Raw genomic sequence first — 18,809 nt, forward strand, 5'->3', positions numbered from 1 at the left:
GGGCCGCCCGTTCCCAGTGGGACTCATAGTCTGCCCTGCCGGTGATGGGGAAGGAGAGGTGTTCCAGCCGGGACCGCGAGGATCCAACACTAGAGGACCCGAGCACCCGGTGAGCCAACGCTATGGCGTCGCGGCGGACGGATCCGTCCGTCGGCCGGGCGCTATTCTCCCAGGAGCGGCGGAGTGCAATGCAGACTGCCATTGCCTCCTCCAACCCACACGGGACGACACTCCAGTCGACAGATAAAGACTGGTCGGAGTCTAATCCGCTGCCTGCCATGATGGAGAAGGCCGCAAACCACCGGAGGTGAGCTCGAGTGGCGGAGGGCAGTGTAGTGAGGTGGCTAGGGTTTGCTCCGGCGTGAGGATGGGGACGGATATAAGTGGGGTTGAGTGGGCCAGCATGGGCCGGGTCCGACGTGGCGGGCGTGCCCGGGCGTCCTCATATCCGTCCCATATTTGGGATGGATATGGAGGGGTGCCAGTCATCCCGGACGTTTGAGGCGTCCGTCTGGGTTGAAAAATCATGGCTGGTCAATGACCGGGCAGCCCACCCGGACGTATGATACGGGTTTGAGAGGTCCAGTTGTAGATGCTGTAATAATGTAATGTGAGTGTGCGTCTAGTTGTAATCACGTCCATCTATAACTTCAGCATGTTCTCGTACGCACGCGGTAGAAGTTTTTGATTTAGGCGAGTGTAGCTCACCGCATTTCCATTTCGGTGCTGCTTAATGTCGCTAAACAGTGTCAGATGCATGTAAATTAACCATCGCACCGCTAGAACTTTCAGCTTTCACTTGTTCTTGCGTCTGTTACAGCGGTACCTCAGCTCGTGCATTCCGCTAGCTCGTACCAGAATAAATGACAATGATGCCAGGCAGCCAATGTGCTGTAATACAACAATACAGGTTACAATCCCAAAACCTGATCAGCTGTCCAATCAACGACGTTGATCCGGTCATATGACCCATGAACCCATGCTCCACCACCTACAAATCTAACGACATAGGATCAGCCTATACATTGCTACATCACCATCCAGTGATCCAATCTATACTAACGAATATATACTCTACAAGGCAGGATACAACAGTGTACATGTAGCCAACATATGATGGCTCGGTTCTGGCTATCAGTGAGAAACCATCTACGAAGCGGAGCCCTTCGATTGCTGAATCTCCAGCGCTTGCTCCGCCACCATAATGCACGAGTCCATCTCTAAACTCGCGGCCTCGTTGTTCCCGGTGAGCGAAGGCGCCCTCGGTAAGGATAGCGCGTCAGCGGTGCATTGTATGTCGGGTTGGATCCCGACATGGTCGATTTCGTGCAGCGCCGGAGAGAGATACTTTGCAACCGTGATGAATAGAGCAGAGCCATCGTCCAGCTCTGTCACACTCTGCACGAAGGTAAGGTTTGGTTCAGTTATACATGTTTCTGGAATGAAGCATGATAAAATCCAAGCATTTAGATCTACACAGTAACATGAGTGCCTAGAGAAATCGGCCTTGCCTGTATTCTTCCTTTACCGAAGGTTTTGTGGCCTACCAGAATAGCACGGCCATTGTCATGCAATGCCCCAGCCAAAATTTCGCTTGCACTGGCACTTTCTTCGTTGACCTACATATTGGCACACATGAACACAAGCGAGAGGCCTCGCATAAAAAAAACAGTTTCACTTATTCTATAAATGAATGTTAACAAAGAAACATTCGTGTGCTGCTGGTATTTGAGGAAAACAAATATTGCAGTACTAAAACAAAAATCATATGTAACTGTGCTCATTTGCAAATGCCAAAAAAAACATATAAATTTTGGAGATTCATCCAATGTTAACTACCTGACTTGACCTAATGGTCAGGCCTATATTTCTGCTTCAAAAGTAGTCTCACTAAGTGAGAAGTACCCCACCGTCCAAATACATACGACCTCCTAGAATTTTGAGCCTAACTTTGACTAACAAAATATGAGTTATATGCTGTAAAAAGTATACTATTGGATTCTTATTCGAAAGAGGTTTCCAATAGTATAAGTCTTATAACATACAACTCATATTTTATTAGTTAAATTTAAAATCGAAGTTAGCTCAAAACTTGAGGGGGCTCTCTTTATTTCGACAGAGATAGTACCTTCTGTGAGGTATTATAAGTTTGTGGTTTTGCTCTTTTTTCTTATAGGAGAACTAAAACATCATGATTAAAAACTGAACTAGCAGTGAAGCAGCACCTCTATTCTGCTTGCCCTTTATGAAAGCGGGAAAACATGATGGAAGAATGTGAATCTTATGAATAGTAAATTGTATGAATTTTCTACCCACGCGGATTAAAAAAGCAACAAAGACCACATAGTCAAATGTGCAGAGAGTTTTTTTTCGAAAAGAAATGTGCAGAGAGTGGGTACTCACAAGCACCACAAGAGGATCATGTGTTAAAGATTGGCCTTGGACCATATTTATTGCTTGCACATTGCCCTCACGGTCAACGGTGTTCACTAGAGTTTCATCTCCATCTAACCAAATTTGAGCCACATCAAGACCAGCTGTTACTAAACCACCCTGTTATAGGAAGTAACATTAATACATGATTTTTGCATCGAAATTATGATTTATAAAGACAGACTGTGATGAGAACAGACTGACTGGATTATTCCGCAGATCTAAAATATATGACTGGACACCTTGATCTTCCATCTTTTTAATGGCCCTTTCCATTTCAGCAGCAGCAGTCTGGGTTGAAAAATAAATAAAACATGAGTGAAGGATCTCAAATATCAATAATGATTAGTTTAGTGAGTTTCGGTGTGTATAGATGACAAAAGAATAAAACATTAAAACATAACATGTGCATGCACATTTGCATGGAACAACCTATCGCTTGGATCTATTTTTCAGTATGACTGGAAGCTGGAATACTCAAAACAGCAGAAATGTCTTTGGTATGATAATGTCGCGTAGAAAGCAATGAAAGAGCTATATAGTTTTGTACTAAGAAGAAGTACAAAATTACAACTTTGATTATCTATAAAAAACTGCAAGTGCAAAAATATAACAAAGATTGGTACTTACCTGAGAAAATGCAGCTAACCTAACATACCCAGTCTTGCCCTCATGCCCATCACCCGATCTATGGGAGATAATTGCCGTTGATAGAGGTGAAAGATTGATAACCTCACGAGATAGCTGGACCTTTTGGAAATAAAATGTGCACTTGTAATTAGGAAAGTACAATATCATATGCTTAATGAGGGATACTGAACACATCTTGGATTAAATTGAACAATGCAACACTTTTCATTTCCAGTAATAGGCTATGGGTGCAACCAATGGGAGATGGTAGCACAGGATAAATACAACCAGTTTGGATGGCGGTCCAATAATAGGCTATGTGTAGGCATATTTTCCTATTTTTGCCGGTTGTGGCTTGTAATAATTTTTGGTACTACTTGATGTTGGAAACCGAGACTCTTAAATTTTAATAAAATATGGCTGTGTGCATCGTAATGATGCAGAGGCCGGGGGTGATCCTCCTTTTCTTAAAAAAACACTTTTCAAATCACACAAATGGAAAATTTTAGCCATGAATGTTCGAAGAGGAAGTCCAGAAATATTTTTTCCTTCAAGGAGGATAAGAGAATCTAAATACAGTGTTGATGTTATCATGTTTTATTTACTGCATTCGTCTTCAGGAAAGTTTTTATTACGTAATGAAAAGAAGTTAAGCATATACCTCTTTTGCCTTTATCCTACCACTCCTTTCATTTCCAGTACCCTGGGTATCAGTTAGAAAATACAGGAAGATGGAGAAAGTTAGGATAGAAGATGACAAGAGTGTGTAACTGAGAATCTGGATGTGATCATTACGTAACAAAGAGTTAGGATTGAGAAATGTTGCTTTTGAAATACAGATAGAAAAATACTAACAAGTACTCTCAAGTTGAGGCTAAGGATAAGGGCATACATCCAATAGTTTTACTTCCACAGTCGTTCCAGCACGACCTCTAAGTCTCTGAGCCACAGCTTCCACGTCCAACCCCAAAACACTATTCCCTACAAAACCAGTCGAGATTAAGGGCATATCGTATTATGAAAAGAAGGAGAGCTCATGAACTCAATAATAACAACAAGACTGCACCATCCATCTTAAGACTAGTTAAAAATAGAAGTTCCACCCTTTTAGTTAGAAAACCACAATCAATCAGGATGTACCGCTCATCTGTGACATCAGCAGATAAGCGTAGTATGTGAAAATGTGCTATTAATCTCTGCATTGCTATGCCACTTCCGCGGGAGAGAAAAAACTAGTTCTTGAATCTAGAACAACTTGGTTTTCCAATGATGGAAAAGGAACTCGAGAAGATTAGATTAACTAAGTTGTTTTGCAAAGGTTAAATTGCACAAGATACATTTTTTTGCAAAGACACCATTATGCCTTAATTGTTCAGAGACACGTGTGGATCATATTATTTATCGACACCATATAGTTCATACTTTTGGCAAATTTTCTTTAGTTTCGGTCATTGTTAATAGATAGAAAGGGAAGGGGAGCCTTGGCGCAGTGGTAAAGCTGCTGCCTTGTGACCATGAGGTCATGGGTTCAAGTCCTGGAAACAGCCTCTTACAGAAATGTAGGGAAAGGCTGCGTACTATAGACCCAAAGTGGTCGGACCCTTCCCTGGACCCTGCGCAAGCGGGAGCTACATGCACCAGGTTGCCTTTTTATTGTTAATAGATAGAAAGGGCAATAAAAAAATCTATTAGTAGGGATAATCGACTAGCCTCTGTCATCTTTAAATATTATCAGTTGTGACCAATGAACATTGTTGTTTTTATAGCCTTCTCAACGGTCAATATCAGCCGAATATTTCAGTATGTTATTTAGCCACATAGGTCATCGATGTGTGACTCAGATTGATATGAATTTACAGGGAAGGCTTTTCAAAAGTACATAAGCATCTCCTTTTACTAAAATGAAGTTTTAGTACAGAGAGTAAAATACCGTTGATCTCAACTAGCTCATCGCCTTCACGTATGCCTGCTCGGTCCGCTGGGCCTCCCTCAATGCAGTTCATAACAAGCTGCAAGAAGGTTTGGAGGTATAAATTGCAACACTCTTATGATGTCCTCTTGCAGAAAAGAAAAAGGAGAAGTGAAACTTACCAAGCGTCCTGAGGCAGGGTCCCTGTTTATGAATATGCCAACCCCTTGCAAATTCCCATCACTTCCGATCCTGAAACTCTGATATTCCTGCATCTCACCAAACAAACATTATGTGACAATTCACCATGTGTGAGAACAAACCTGAAGCCAGACAGAGAGGGCATGATCTTTGTCCATACATACCTTGGGGGTGATGATCCTTGTGAAGGGGTCGCCTAGCGTGGACACCATCCCGCTGATCTTGCCGTAGGCGGCGTCTGCCGATTTCAGCGGGAACATCTCCACCATCGTCTGCTGAAGTTTCTGGTCCCAGTCTGCACACCGAGCAGAACCACAGACACTGGTAACACTAGTAGTTCACTTTAACTCTATAAGCAGAATCAAACACACCACCAAACTTCGACGACCTTTCTAAGTTATTAATTCAAAACGGCACCAGGAACAAGTGTATGCAACCCGGTATACCTTGGTGGTTGAAGGTGGGATCGACGAAGGTCTCACGGATCAAACCCCATGCCTCCACCAGCGTCCTCTGCACCCGGTTCACCTGCCAAGAAGAACCCAAACGAGAAATTCAGCCCAAAGTTCCCCTTTCTTGGAAGGTGGTGTCTGCGTAGGACCACCGACACCCACCTCTCGGGCCTTGGAGACGGGGAAGGCGACCGTGAGCGACTCGGCCAGCGCCGGCGGCGGGGCCAAGTCCCCGGCGAACCCGGTCAGCGACACCACGGCAGCGGCGGCGAGCCCCGCGGCCGCCTTCGCCAGCGCCCCTCCGTCGTGCTCCGGCGGCGCGGAAGCCCTGATGACCGGCGGAGGCTGCTCCCGCCTCTCGGACCGCACCCGGAGCCTGGCTCTCCCGGCGCCAACACCAAGAACAGGCGCCGGGGACCTCGGGACCCGGCCGGGCACGGGCCTCGCGGCGCGGGAGGCGGCCAGGGAGCACTCTACCATTTCCATGGACGCGAGCAATCACGCAATGTGTCAACGGGGACGGGCGCGGGTGGGCTCGGGGTGCCTGCGAGCGCGCGAGATATAAACCCGCCGGAGTCCGCGAGAGAGAGGAGCGAGGAAGCGGGAGGAATCTTTTTGGCTGTTACCGCTGGGTTTTGGTGGACAGGAGGAGATCCGTGCCGGGGATCTCTGCGTGGCCTATTCAGGCCGGGACACGTCTCCCAGTCCAGCATTTGGGTGGTGGTGGGCGCACCAAATATGCAGAGGAATATGCAGCCGCGCCCTGGGAATTTGTGATGTGCAGAACCGGCAGGGGAAAATGCCGCAAAGTGCACAAATATTATGGGAAAGCCTATAAATCACGCGGGGATCGCAGCCACGCGTCTGCCGCTTTCTCTGCAAGCCGCGTGTCCCATGCGCCATGGCCATCACTACTAGTTTTTGCAACTGACGTGTAGTTAGAATCTGTGTATATTCAGCTGTACATTATAGCGTATACTTTGTTGTATATTTCGGGTCTGTAGGATCACGTCTCGCCATGGCCTGCGTGCCTACATTGTAGGGCGACTGGTGCTTCACTCTTCCTACTTAACCTCTGTATTCTGTAACTGTAATCATCAATCAAGGAAATATTGTTTTCAACTTGTTATCAGCTGCTTCCAGGTTTTCTCCATGGCCGGCACAAACTCCTCCCCGTCCGCCGCCGCCATGGACTCCGTCACCTCGCCGGGCTCTCTTTTCTCCACGGTGCCCGCCGCCGCCACCGCCTCGGCCTCCTCCTCTACTTCCTCTCCGCCGTTCGTCTTCGATACAACACCCTCTCTCTTCAGCAGCGGCTTCGCCTCTGCCGGATCGCAGTTTGCGCCTCTCTTCTCCTTTGCCCCTACGGCACCGCCGCCCTCTGCTCCCCGCCTCTCCATCTACAACACCACATCTCCAACCACATCAAGTTTCTTCTCAACCCTGCGGATCACAACTACCACAAAAATGGAAATCCTTCTTCCTCATGGTTCTCATTCGCCACGGCGTCAAGTTCCTCATCGAGCATCCTCCTCCTCCCAACGCTGATGTCGCCTACCTTGAGCTCGATGCCCATGTCGTTCTCTGGATCTCCGCCACGCTCGCCGACTCTATGGTGGATCACGTCGTCGGCGCCACCAACACATTCGCCCTTTGGCACAAGATCAAGGATTTCTTCCTCGCCAACCGTGCTGCCCGGTTCATGGTCCTCAACCGGCAGTATCGCAACCTCAAGCAGAGTGATCTTTCCGTGGCCGAGTACGCGCGGCGCATGAAACTCCTCACCGAAGGCCTCGCCGACATCGAGCACGCCGTCACCGAGGTGGATCTTCGCACTCAGTTCCTTCACGGCCTCGACAAGAGCCTCAACACCATCAGGGTCGTTCTCGGCGACCAGGAGCTGCCCTTCGACACCGTCCTCTCTCGTGTCATCCTGGCCGAGGAATCCCAGGCGCAGCACGCCGCTGAGGAGAGCGCCTCGACGTTTGCGCTCCCCGGCGGTGACCGCGGCCAGAGCAGTGGCTCTGGTGGTTGTGCTCGTGGCTCCGGCGATGACTGCGCCAACGACTGCCAGGGCCATCTTCCCCAACAGCAGTCCGGCCCTGGTCGTGGACGCGGAGATCGCTCGGCCGATGGCGGTGACCGTGGCCACGGACGCGGCCGTGGCCGTGGGCGTGGCCGAGGCGACCAATCGGGTCACGGCTCTAGACCCCAGCTCCAGTTCTCGCCGTTCACCAGTTACTTTGCGCCCTACGGCATGGCGCTCCCCTCGCCATGCTCTGGTTGGGTGCCGCCCAATGCCGCCGGTGTGCTTGGCCCGCGCCCCGGCTCCCATGCACACGCCTACCCGGTGTACCAGCCTTCACCGCCTCCTCCGTCCTACCCACCCCAACCACCGTCATGGGAGCACCTTGCCATGCTCAATGCCGCCTACAGCAACTCCGGCTTCCCCACCAATCCCGACGCCGAGTGGTACCTCGACAGCGGCGCATCTTCCCATGTGACAAGCACTCAAGGTAACCTCGCCATGTCTAGTTCTTCTTTAAAGCATGTTCCTCGTAGCATTCTTGTTGGCAATGGTCACTCGCTTCCCGTCACTCCCACCGGCTCCACCACCCTCCCCCCTCATGATTTTAAGCTTACAGATATTCTTGTCTCCCCCAATGTCGTCACTAGTCTTATTTCTGTCCGCAAGTTTACTAAGGACAATTCTTACTCCATTGAATTTTATCCGTGTGGTTTTCTTGTGAAGGATCTACGCACTCGGAAAGTTCTCATGATCTTCGCTAGCACCGGCGACCTCTACCCCTTCATTGGCAATAAATCGTCACGGGCGGCCGCTTTCTTCACCACTTCCTCGGCATTGTGGCACCGAAGACTTGGACATCCAAGCGCTCACACTCCCTCCACATTGTCTCATGACTTTCTTAGTATTTGTAATAAGGAACCGCACTCTCTATGTAGTGCATGCCAACTAGGGCGCCAACCACGTCTCCCTTTTCCTTCCTCTACTAGCAAAACATGTGCTCCTTTTCAGTTAATTCATTGTGATTTGTGGACTTCTCCGGTTGTAAGCTTCTCTGGATATCAATACTACCTCATTGTGTTGGATGATTACACGCATTATTCGTGGTCTTTTCCTAAGCGCCACAAGTCCGACAACTCCAGCCTTCTCCAACGCTTCTTCACATATGTCCACACTCAATTTCATGTCATAATCCAAAGCATGCAATGTGACAACGGTGGTGAGTTTATCAACTCTTCCCTCCGCTCCTTCTTCTCTTCCAATGGCGTTGTCTATCGCTTTTCTTGCCCCCACACCTCCCCCCAAAATGGTAAAGCCGAACGACTCATTCGCACAACAAATGACATCGTCCGCATGCTTTTACTCCAAGCCAAGCTCACTCCCCCATTTTGGGTCGGGGCCCTCCACACCGTCACGTACTTACTAAACCGCCGCCCTCTCGTGCCATTGCACCTCACACACCATACTTGAAGGAAATATGCCCTAGAGGAAATAATAAAGTTATTATTTATTTCCTTATATCATGATAAATGTTTATTATTCATGCTATAATTGTATTAACCGGAAACATAATACATTTGTGAATACATAGACAAACAGAGTGTCACTAGTATGCCTCTACTTGACTAGCTCGTTGATCAAAGATGGTTATGTTTCCTAGCCATAGACATGAGTTGTCATTTGATTAACGGGATCACATCATTAGGAGAATGATGTGATTGACTTGACCCATTCCATTAGCTTAGCACTTGATCGTTTAGTTTGTTGCTATTGATTTCTTCATAACTTAAACATGTTCCTATGACTATGAGATTATGCAACTCCCGTTTACCGTAGGAACACTTTGTGTGCTACCAAACGTCACAACGTAACTGGGTGATTATAAAGGTGCTCTACAGGTGTCTCCAAAGGTACTTGTTGGGTTGGCATATTTCAAGATTATGATTTGTCACTCCGATTGTCGGAGAGGTATCTCTGGGCCCTCTCGGTAATGCACATCACTTAAGCCTTGCAAGCATTGCAACTAATGAGTTAGTTGTGGAATGATGTATTACGGAACGAGTAAAGAGACTTGCCAGTAACGAGATTGAACTAGGTATTCGAATACCGATGATCGAATCTTGGGCAAGTAACATACCGATGACAAAGGGAACAAACATATGTTGTTATGCGGTTTGACCGATAAAGATCTTCGTAGAATATGTAGGAACCAATATGAGCATCCAGGTTCCGCTATTGGTTATTAACCAGAGATGTGTCTCGGTCATGTCTACATAGTTCTCGAACCTGTAGGGTCCGCACGCTTAAAGTTCGGTGATGATCGTAATTAGGATTTTTGTGTTTTGATGTACCGAAGGTTGTTAGGAGTCTCGGATGTGATCACGGACATGACGAGGAGTCTCGAAATGGTCGAGACATAAATATTGATATATTGGAAGCCTATATTTGGATATCGGAAGCATAAGATTGGCGAGACGACAACGATGCTACGATGGAGATCAAGGTGTCGCGCCGGTGACGATGGTGATCATGACGGTACTTCGGAGATGGAGATCACAAGTACAAGATGATGATGGCCGTATCATATCACTTATATTGATTGCATGTGATGTTTATCTTTTATGCATCTTATCTTGCTTTGATTGATGGTAGCATTATAAGATGATCTCTTACTAAATTTCAAGATAAAAGTGTTCTCCCTGAGTATGCACCGTTGCCAAAGTTCGTCGTGCCCAGACACCACGTGATGATCGGGTGTGATAAGCTCTACGTCCATCTACAACAGGTGCAAGCCAGTTTTGCACACGCAGAATACTCAGGTTAAACTTGACAAGCCTAGCATATGCAGATATGGCCTCGGAACACTGAGACCGAAAGGTCGAGCGTGAATCTTATAGTAGATATGATCAACATATTGATGTTCACCATTGAAAGCTACTCCATTTCACGTGATGATCGGTTATGGTTTAGTTGATTTGGATCACGTGATCACTTAAAGGATTAGAGGTATGTCTTTCTAAGTGGGAGTTCTTAAGTAATATGATTAATTGAACTTAAATTTATCATGAACTTAGTACCTGATAGTATCTTGCTTGTCTATGTTTGATTGTAGATAGATGGCCCGTGCTGTTGTGCCGTTGAATTTTAATGCGTTTCTTGAGAAAGCAAAGTTGAAAGATGATGATAGCAATTACATGGACTGGGTCCGTAACTTGAGGATTATCCTCATTGCTGCATAGAAGAATTACGTCCTGGAAGTACCGCTGGGTGCCAGGCCTGCTGCTGGAGCAACACCAGATGTTATGAACGTCTGGCAGAGCAAAGGTGATGCTACTCGATAGTTCAGTGTGCCATGCTTTACGGCTTAGAATCAGGACTTCAACGACGTTTTGAACGTCATGGAGCATATGAGATGTTACAGGAGTTGAAGTTAATATTTCAAGCAAATGCCCGGATTGAGAGATATGAAGTCTCCAATAAGTTCTATAGCTGCAAGATGGAGGAGAGTAGTTCTGTCAGTGAACATATACTCAAAATGTCTGGGTATCATAATCACTTGACTCAACTGGGAGTTAATCTTCCTGTTGATAGTGTCATTGACAGAGTTCTTCAATCACTGCCACCAAGCTACAAGAGCTTCTTGATGAACTATAACATGCAAGGGATGGATAAGACGATTCCCGAGCTCTTCGCAACGCTAAAGGCTGCGGAGGTAGAAATCAAGAAGGAGCATCAAGTGTTGATGGTCAACAAGACCGCCAGTTTCAAGAAAAAGGGTAAAGGGAAGAAGAAGGGGAACTTCAAGAAGAACAACAAGCAAGTTGCTGCTCAGGAGAAGAAACCCAAATCTGGACCTAAGCCTGAAACTGAGTGCTTCTACTACAAGCAGACTGGACACTGGAAGCGGAACTGCCCCAAGTATTTGGCAGATAAGAAGGATGGCAAGGTGAACAAAGGTATATGTGATATACATGTTATTGATGTGTACCTTACTAGAGCTCACAGTAGCACCTGGGTATTTGATACTGGTTCTGTTGCTGATATTTGCAACTCGAAACAGGGACTATGGATTAAGCAAACACTGGTGAAGGACAAGGTGACGATGCGCGTGGGAAATGGTTCCAAAGTTGATGTGATCGCAGTCGGCACGCTACCTCTACATCTACCTTTGGGATTAGTATTAGACCTAAATAATTGTTATTTGGTACCAGCGTTGAGCATGAACATTATATATGGATCTTGTTTGATGTGAGACGGTTATTCATTTAAATCAGAGAATAATGGTTGTTCTATTTATATGAGTAATATCTTTTATGGTCATGCACCCCTGAAGAGTGGTCTATTTTTGATGAATCTCGATAGTAGTGATACAAATATTCATAATGTTGAAGCCAAAAGATAGAGAGTTGATAATGATAGTGCAACTTATTTGTGGCACTGCCGTTTAGGTCATATCGGTATAAAGCGCATGAAGAAACTCCATACTGATGGACTTTTGGAATCACTTGATTATGAATCACTTGGTACTTGCGAACCGTGCCTCATGGGCAAGATGACTAAAACACCGTTCTCCGGTACTATGGAGAGAGCAACAGATTTGTTGGAAATCATACATACAGATGTATGTGGTCCGATGAATGTTGAGGCTCGTGGCGGATATTGTTATTTTCTCACATTCACAGATGATTTAAGCAGATATGGGTATATCTACTTAATGAAGCATAAGTCTGAAACATTTGAAAAGTTCAAAGAATTTCAGAGTGAAGTTGAAAATCATCGTAACAAGAAAATAAAGTTTCTACGATCTGATCGTGGAGGAGAATATTTGAGTTACGAGTTTGGTCTACATTTGAAAAAAATACTGAATAGTTTCGCAACTCACGCCACCCGGAAACACCACAGTGTAATGGTGTGTCCGAACGTCGTAATCGTACTTTACTAGATATGGTGCAATCTATGATGTCTCTTACTGATTTACCACTATTGTTTTGGGGTTATGCTTTAGAGACGGCTGCATTCACGTTAAATAGGGCACCATCGAAATCCGTTGAGATGACGCCTTATGAACTGTGGTTTGGCAAGAAACCAAAGTTGTTGTTTCTGAAAGTTTGGGGCTGCGATGCTTAGGTGAAAAAGCTTCAACCTGATAAGCTCGAACCCAAATCGGAGAAATGTGTCTTCATAGGATACCCAAAGGAGACTGTTGGAAACACCTTCTATCACAGATCCGAAGGCAAGACATTCATTGCTAAGAATGTATCCTTTCTAGAGAAGGAGTTTCTCTCGAAAGAAGTGAGTGTGAGGAAAGTAGAAATTGATGAGATAACTGTACCTGCTCCCTTATTGGAAAGTAGTACATCACAGAAACCGGTTTCTGTGACACCTATACCAATTAGTGAGGAAGCTAATGATAATGATCATGAAACTTCAGATCAAGTTACTACCGAACCTCGTAGATCAACCAGAGTAAGATCCGCACCAGAGTGGTACGGTAATCCTGTTCTGGAAGTCATGCTACTAGATCATGATGAACTTACGAACTATGAAGAAGCGATGGTGAGCCTAGATTCCGCAAAATGGCTAGAAGCCATGAAATATGATATGGGATCCATGTATGAGAACAAAGTGTGGACTTTGGTTGACTTGCCCGTTGATCGACAAGCAATTGAGAATAAATGGATCTTCAAGAAGAAGACTGACGTTGACGGTAATGTTACTATCTACAAAGCTCGACTTGTTGCGAAAGGTTTTCGACAAGTTCCAGGGATTGACTACGATGAGACCTTCTCACCCGTAGCGATGCTTAAGTCTGTCCGAATCATGTTAGCTATTGCCGCATTTTATGATTATGAAATTTGGCAGATGGATGTCAAAACTGCATTCCCGAATGGATTTCTGGAAGAAGAGTTGTATATGATGCAACCAGAAGGTTTTGTCGATCCAAAGGGAGCTAACGAAGTGTGCAAGCTCCAGCGATCCATTTATGGAGTGGTGCAAGCCTCTCGGAGTTGGAATAAATGCTTCGATAGTGTGATCAAAGCATTTGGTTTTGTACAAACTTTTGGAGAAGCCTGTATTTACAAGAAAGTGACTGGGAGCTCTGTAGCATTTCTGATATTATATGTGGATGACATATTACTGATTGGAAATGATATAGAATTTCTGGATAGCATAAAGGGATACTTGAATAAGAGTTTTTCAGTGAAAGACCTCGGTGAAGCTACTTACATATTGGGCATTAAGATCCATAGAGATATATCAAGACGCTTAATTGGACTTTCACAAAGCACATACCTTGACAAAGTTTTGAAGAAGTTCAAAATGGATCAAGCAAAGAAAGGGTTCTTGCCTGTGTTACAAGGTGTGAAGTTGAGTAAGACTCAATGTCCGACCACCGTAGAAGATAGAGAGAAAATGAAAGATGTTCCCTATGCTTCAGCCATAGGCTCTATCATGTATGCAATGCTGTGTATCAGACCTGATGTGTGCCTTGCTATAAGTCTAGCAGGGAGGTACCAAAGTAATCCAGGAGTGGATCACTGGACAAGGGTCAAGAACATCCGGAAGTACCTGAAAAGGACTAAGGATATGTTTCTCGTATATGGAGGTGACAAAGAGCTCATCGTAAATGGTTACATAGATGCAAGCTTTGACACTGATCCGGACGATTCTAAATCGCAAACCGGATACGTGTTTATATTAAACGGTGGAGCTGTCAGTTAGTGCAGTTCTAAACAAAGCGTCGTGGCGGGATCTACATGTGAAGCGGGGTACATAGCTGCTTCAGAAGCAGCAAATGAAGGAGTCTGGATGAAGGAGTTCATATCCGATCTAGGTGTCATACCTAATGCATCGGGTCCAATGAAAATCTTTTGTGACAATACTGGTGCAATTGCCTTGGCGAAGGAATCCAGATTTCACAAGAGAACCAAGCACATCAAGAGGCGCTTCAATTCCATTCGGAATTTAGTCCAAGTGGGAGACATAGAAATTTTCAAGATACATACGGATCTGAATGTTGCAGACCCGCTGACTAAGCCTCTTCCACGAGCAAAACATGATCAGCACCAAGGCTCCATGGGTGTTAGAATCATTACTGTGTAATCTAGATTATTGACTCTAGTGCAAGTGGGAGACTGGAGGAAATATGCCCTAGAGGCAATAATAAAGTTATTATTTATTTCCTTATATCATGATAAATGTTTATTATTCATGCTAGAATTGTATTAACCGGAAACATAATACATGTGTGAATACATAGACAAACAGAGTGTCACTAGTATGCCTCTACTTGACTAGCTCGTTGATCAAAGATGGTTATGTTTCCTAGCCATAGACATGAGTTGTCATTTGATTAACGGGATCACATCATTAGGAGAATGATGTGATTGACTTGACCCATTCCATTAGCTTAGCACTTGATCGTTTAGTTTGTTGCTATTGCTTTCTTCATAACTTATACATGTTCCTATGACTATGAGATTATGCAACTCCCGTTTACCGGAGGAACACTTTGTGTGCTACCAAACGTCACAACATAACTGGGTGATTATAAAGGTGCTCTATAGGTGTCTCCGAAGGTACTTGTTGGGTTGGCATATTTCAAGATTAGGATTTGTCACTCCGATTGTCAGAGAGGTATCTCTGGGCCCTCTCGGTAATGCACATCACTTAAGCCTTGCAAGCCTTGCAACTAATGAGTTAGTTGCAGAATGATGTATTACGGAACGAGTAAAGAGACTTGCCGGTAACGAGATTGAACTAGGTATTGGAATACCGACGATCGAATCTCGGGCAAGTAACATATCGATGACAAAGGGAACAAACGTATGTTGCTATGCGGTTTGACCGATAAAGATCTTCGTAGAATGTGTAGGAACCAATATGAGCATACAGGTTCCGCTATTGGTTATTAACCGGAGACGTGTCTCGGTCATGTCTGCATAGTTCTCGAACCCATAGGGTCCGCACGCTTAAAGTTCGGTGATGATCGTAATTAGGGTTTTTGTGTTTTGATGTACCGAAGGTTGTTTGGATTCCCGGATGTGATCATGGACATGACGAGGAGTCTCGAAATGGCCGAGACATAAAGATTGATATATTGGAAGCCTATATTTGGATATCGGAATCGTTCCAGGTGAAATCGGGATTTTACCGGAGTACCGGGATGTTACCGGAACCCGCCCGGGGGTTAATGGGCCTACATGGGCCCTAAGGGAGAAGAGGAGGGCCGGCTAGGGCAGGCCGCGCGCCCCCTCCCTCTAGTCTGAATAGGACAAGGAAGGGGGGGCACCCCCTTTCCTCTTTCCCCCTTCCCCTTTCCTTCTCCAACAAGGCAAGAGGGAGGAGTCCTACTCCCGGTGGGAGTAGGACTCCTCCAGGCGCACCCCTAGGGGCCGGCCGCACCTTCCCCCTCCCTCCTTTATATACGGGGGCAGGGGAGCACCCCATGACACACAAGTTGATCTTCGTGATCATTCCTTAGCCGTGTGCGGTGCCCCCTTCCACCATATTCCACCTCGGTCATATCATAGCGGTGGTTAGGCGAAGCCCTGCGTTGGTAGAACATCATCACCATCATCACGCCGTCGTGCTGAGGAAACTCTCCCTCAACACTCGGCTGGATCGGAGCTCGAGGGATGTCACCAAGTTGAACGTGTGCAGAACTCGGAGGTGCCGTACGTTCGGTACTTGGATCGGTCGGATCAGGAAGACGTACGACTACTTTCTCTACATTGTGTCAACGCTTCCGTTGCTGGTCTACGAGGGTACATAGACAACACTCTCCCCTCTCGTTGCTATGCATCACCATGATCTTGCGTGTGCGTAGGAATTTTTTTGAAATTACTACGTTCCCCAACAATACTACCTTCTCCATGGTGCACACTCCGACTATTCACACTTACGGGTTTTTGGGTGTTTATGTTTCTCAAATTTATATGCCACCACCGACCACAAACTTGCTCCCCGCTCCTCCCGCCGCATCTTCCTCGGATACCCCCTCGAGCACAAAGGCTACTGGTGCTACGACCTCACTACTCGCCACGTCGTCGTGTCCCGCCATGTCACGTTTGATGAAAACGTGTTCCCATACACACCCACACTGCCATGGCACAACACATCCACGACCACAGAAAATCCCCATGCAAACCAGCCCCCACCGAATCTCTTGGATCGCCCGCACCTACCTCCACCTACTTCGGACGGGGCCCTGCCACCACCACCTGCGACTTGGCCGCCCAATCCCGCAACGTCCTCCCCCACCCACCCCGCCATGTGCTCGCCCACCCCTGGCTCGCCCCCACTCGTTGCTGGTCCTCCTCGTCCAGCGTGCCTGTCTCCCCAACCACCCCTTGATCTCCCTCGCGATCTGTTCCCACCAGCCCGCCTGCCACCGCATCTGCCTCGGATCCCACGCCCTCTGCAGCTGCGTCGCCTGCCCCTGTCCCCACCGAATCTACCTCGCTTTTCGCACCATCCACTCCGCCTGCGCCATGCCTTCCTCGCCATGCTATTTCGGTTCAGCCACCCAACAATGCGCATAGAATGTCCACATGCGCTAAAACCGGTTATCTCATGCCCAAGCGACTCTTTCTTGCTGATGCTACTTCCGACACGATTTCTCCCATCCCACCCACCTACAAATCCGCTCTCAAAGACCCCCATTGGCACCAGGCAATGCTCGATGAATACAATGCTTTAATGAACAACTTTACTTGGTCGTTGGTGCCTAAACCTGCAGGTGTCAATATTGTCACGGACAAGTGGATTTTTCGTCACAAATTCAACCCGGATGGTCCTCTTGCTCGCTACAAGGGTCGGTGGGTCGTGCGTGGCTTTACTCAACAAGAGGGTGTGGATTATGGTGAAACTTTCAGCCCCGTGGTCAAACCAGCAACTATCCGTGTGGTACTCAGCATTGCTACTTCTCACTCATGGCCTATTCACCAGCTCGATGTCAAAAATGCATTTCTTCATGGGGATCTCAACGAGACAGTGTACTACAGTCAACTTTCGGGGTTCGTGGACAACTCCAAACCGGATCATGTTTGCCTTCTTCGCAAGTCTCTCTACGGCCTTAAGCAAGCCCCCAGGACTTGGTTTCTCCGGTTTTAGGAATTTCTTCTTCACTTGGGATTTCGGGCATCAAAGAGTGACTCCTCTCTTTTCATCATGCACCATGGTAACTCCATTGCATACTTGCTCGTTTACGTTGATGATATCATACTTACGGCTAGCTCTTCTTCCACTCTCACATATATCATCAACTCTCTCAAGTCCGAGTTCTCCATGACTGACTTGGGTGCACTCCATCACTTTTTGGGCATTAATGTCGCGACCAACTCGTCCGGCCTCTTCTTGTGCCAACAACAGTACACCCTAGAGATTCTAGAGCGCGCCAAGATGCTCAATTGCAAGCCGGTTTCCACACCCATCGACACGAGCTCCAAGATGTCCTCTCACACCGGCGCCCTTCTATCCAACCATACGCATTACCGTAGCCTTGCCGGTGCACTCCAATATCTCACTCTTACACGCCCCGGCATAGCCTATGTCGTTCAACAAGTGTGCCTATTCATGCATGCCCCTTTGGATACACACATGCCACTTGTCAAACAGCTTTTGTGCTACCTCAAAGGCACGTCTCATTACAGCCTACAGCTGTACAAATCCCCCTCCATGGATCTTCTTACTTACACCGACGCCGATTGGGCAGGTTGCCCGGACACCCGCAAGTCCACTTCAGGGTTTTGTGTGTTTCTTGGTGACAACCTTATTTCCTGGTCTTTGAAGAGGCAACCTACCATCTCGCATTCAAGTGCTGAAGCTGAGTACAGGGGCATCACAAACTGTGTGGCTGAGTCATGCTGGTTACGTCAACTTCTCCATGAGCTCAAGCTCCCTCCGAATCGTGCCACCCTTGTATATTGTGACAATGTCAGTGCTTCTTACCTCGCCAGCAACCCAGTCAACGTACCAATCATATTGAGATCGACTTGCACTTTGTTCGTGACTGTGTGGCTCTCGGTGAAGCTCGTGTTCTACACGTTCCATCCAGCTCTCAGTATGCTGACATTTTCATGAAGGGTTTGCCGTCTCCAGTCTTCACAGATTTTCGCAGCATCTTGAACATCCTTCCCAATGGAGTTCTGGCTGA

The 18,809-nt window shown here is 46.7% G+C and overlaps 1 protein-coding gene across 1 annotated transcript; it reads right to left on the bottom strand.

The window, feature by feature from the left end:
* Positions 1–839: 839 nt before the first annotated feature.
* Positions 840–6,172, bottom strand: LOC119329765 (carboxyl-terminal-processing peptidase 3, chloroplastic-like). The gene is made up of 12 exons (XM_037602857.1): positions 5,788–6,172; positions 5,620–5,701; positions 5,338–5,468; positions 5,155–5,241; positions 4,994–5,072; positions 3,956–4,044; positions 3,725–3,766; positions 3,064–3,183; positions 2,638–2,724; positions 2,404–2,553; positions 1,512–1,619; positions 840–1,398 (listed from the first exon to the last, which is right to left on the bottom strand). Exons 1-12 carry the CDS (start codon positions 6,109–6,111, stop codon positions 1,150–1,152), a joined length of 1,548 nt encoding a protein of 515 aa, XP_037458754.1. The 5' UTR covers positions 6,112–6,172; the 3' UTR covers positions 840–1,149.
* Positions 6,173–18,809: the final 12,637 nt, after the last annotated feature.

The sequence above is a fragment of the Triticum dicoccoides genome, chromosome 7A (assembly GCF_002162155.2).
Source record: "Triticum dicoccoides isolate Atlit2015 ecotype Zavitan chromosome 7A, WEW_v2.0, whole genome shotgun sequence".
NCBI classification, from domain to species: domain Eukaryota; kingdom Viridiplantae; phylum Streptophyta; class Magnoliopsida; order Poales; family Poaceae; genus Triticum; species Triticum dicoccoides.

Coding starts and splice junctions, on each gene's coding strand:
- LOC119329765 (XM_037602857.1), bottom strand. CDS start 6,111: ATGGAAATGGTAGAGTGCTCCCTGGCCGCCTCCCGCGCCGCGAGGCCC. Junction 5,073..5,154: donor ACCCTGCCTCAGGACGCTTG/GTAAGTTTCACT, acceptor ACCTTCTTGCAG/CTTGTTATGAACTGCATTGA. Junction 1,620..2,403: donor ATGATCCTCTTGTGGTGCTT/GTGAGTACCCAC, acceptor GCCAATATGTAG/GTCAACGAAGAAAGTGCCAG.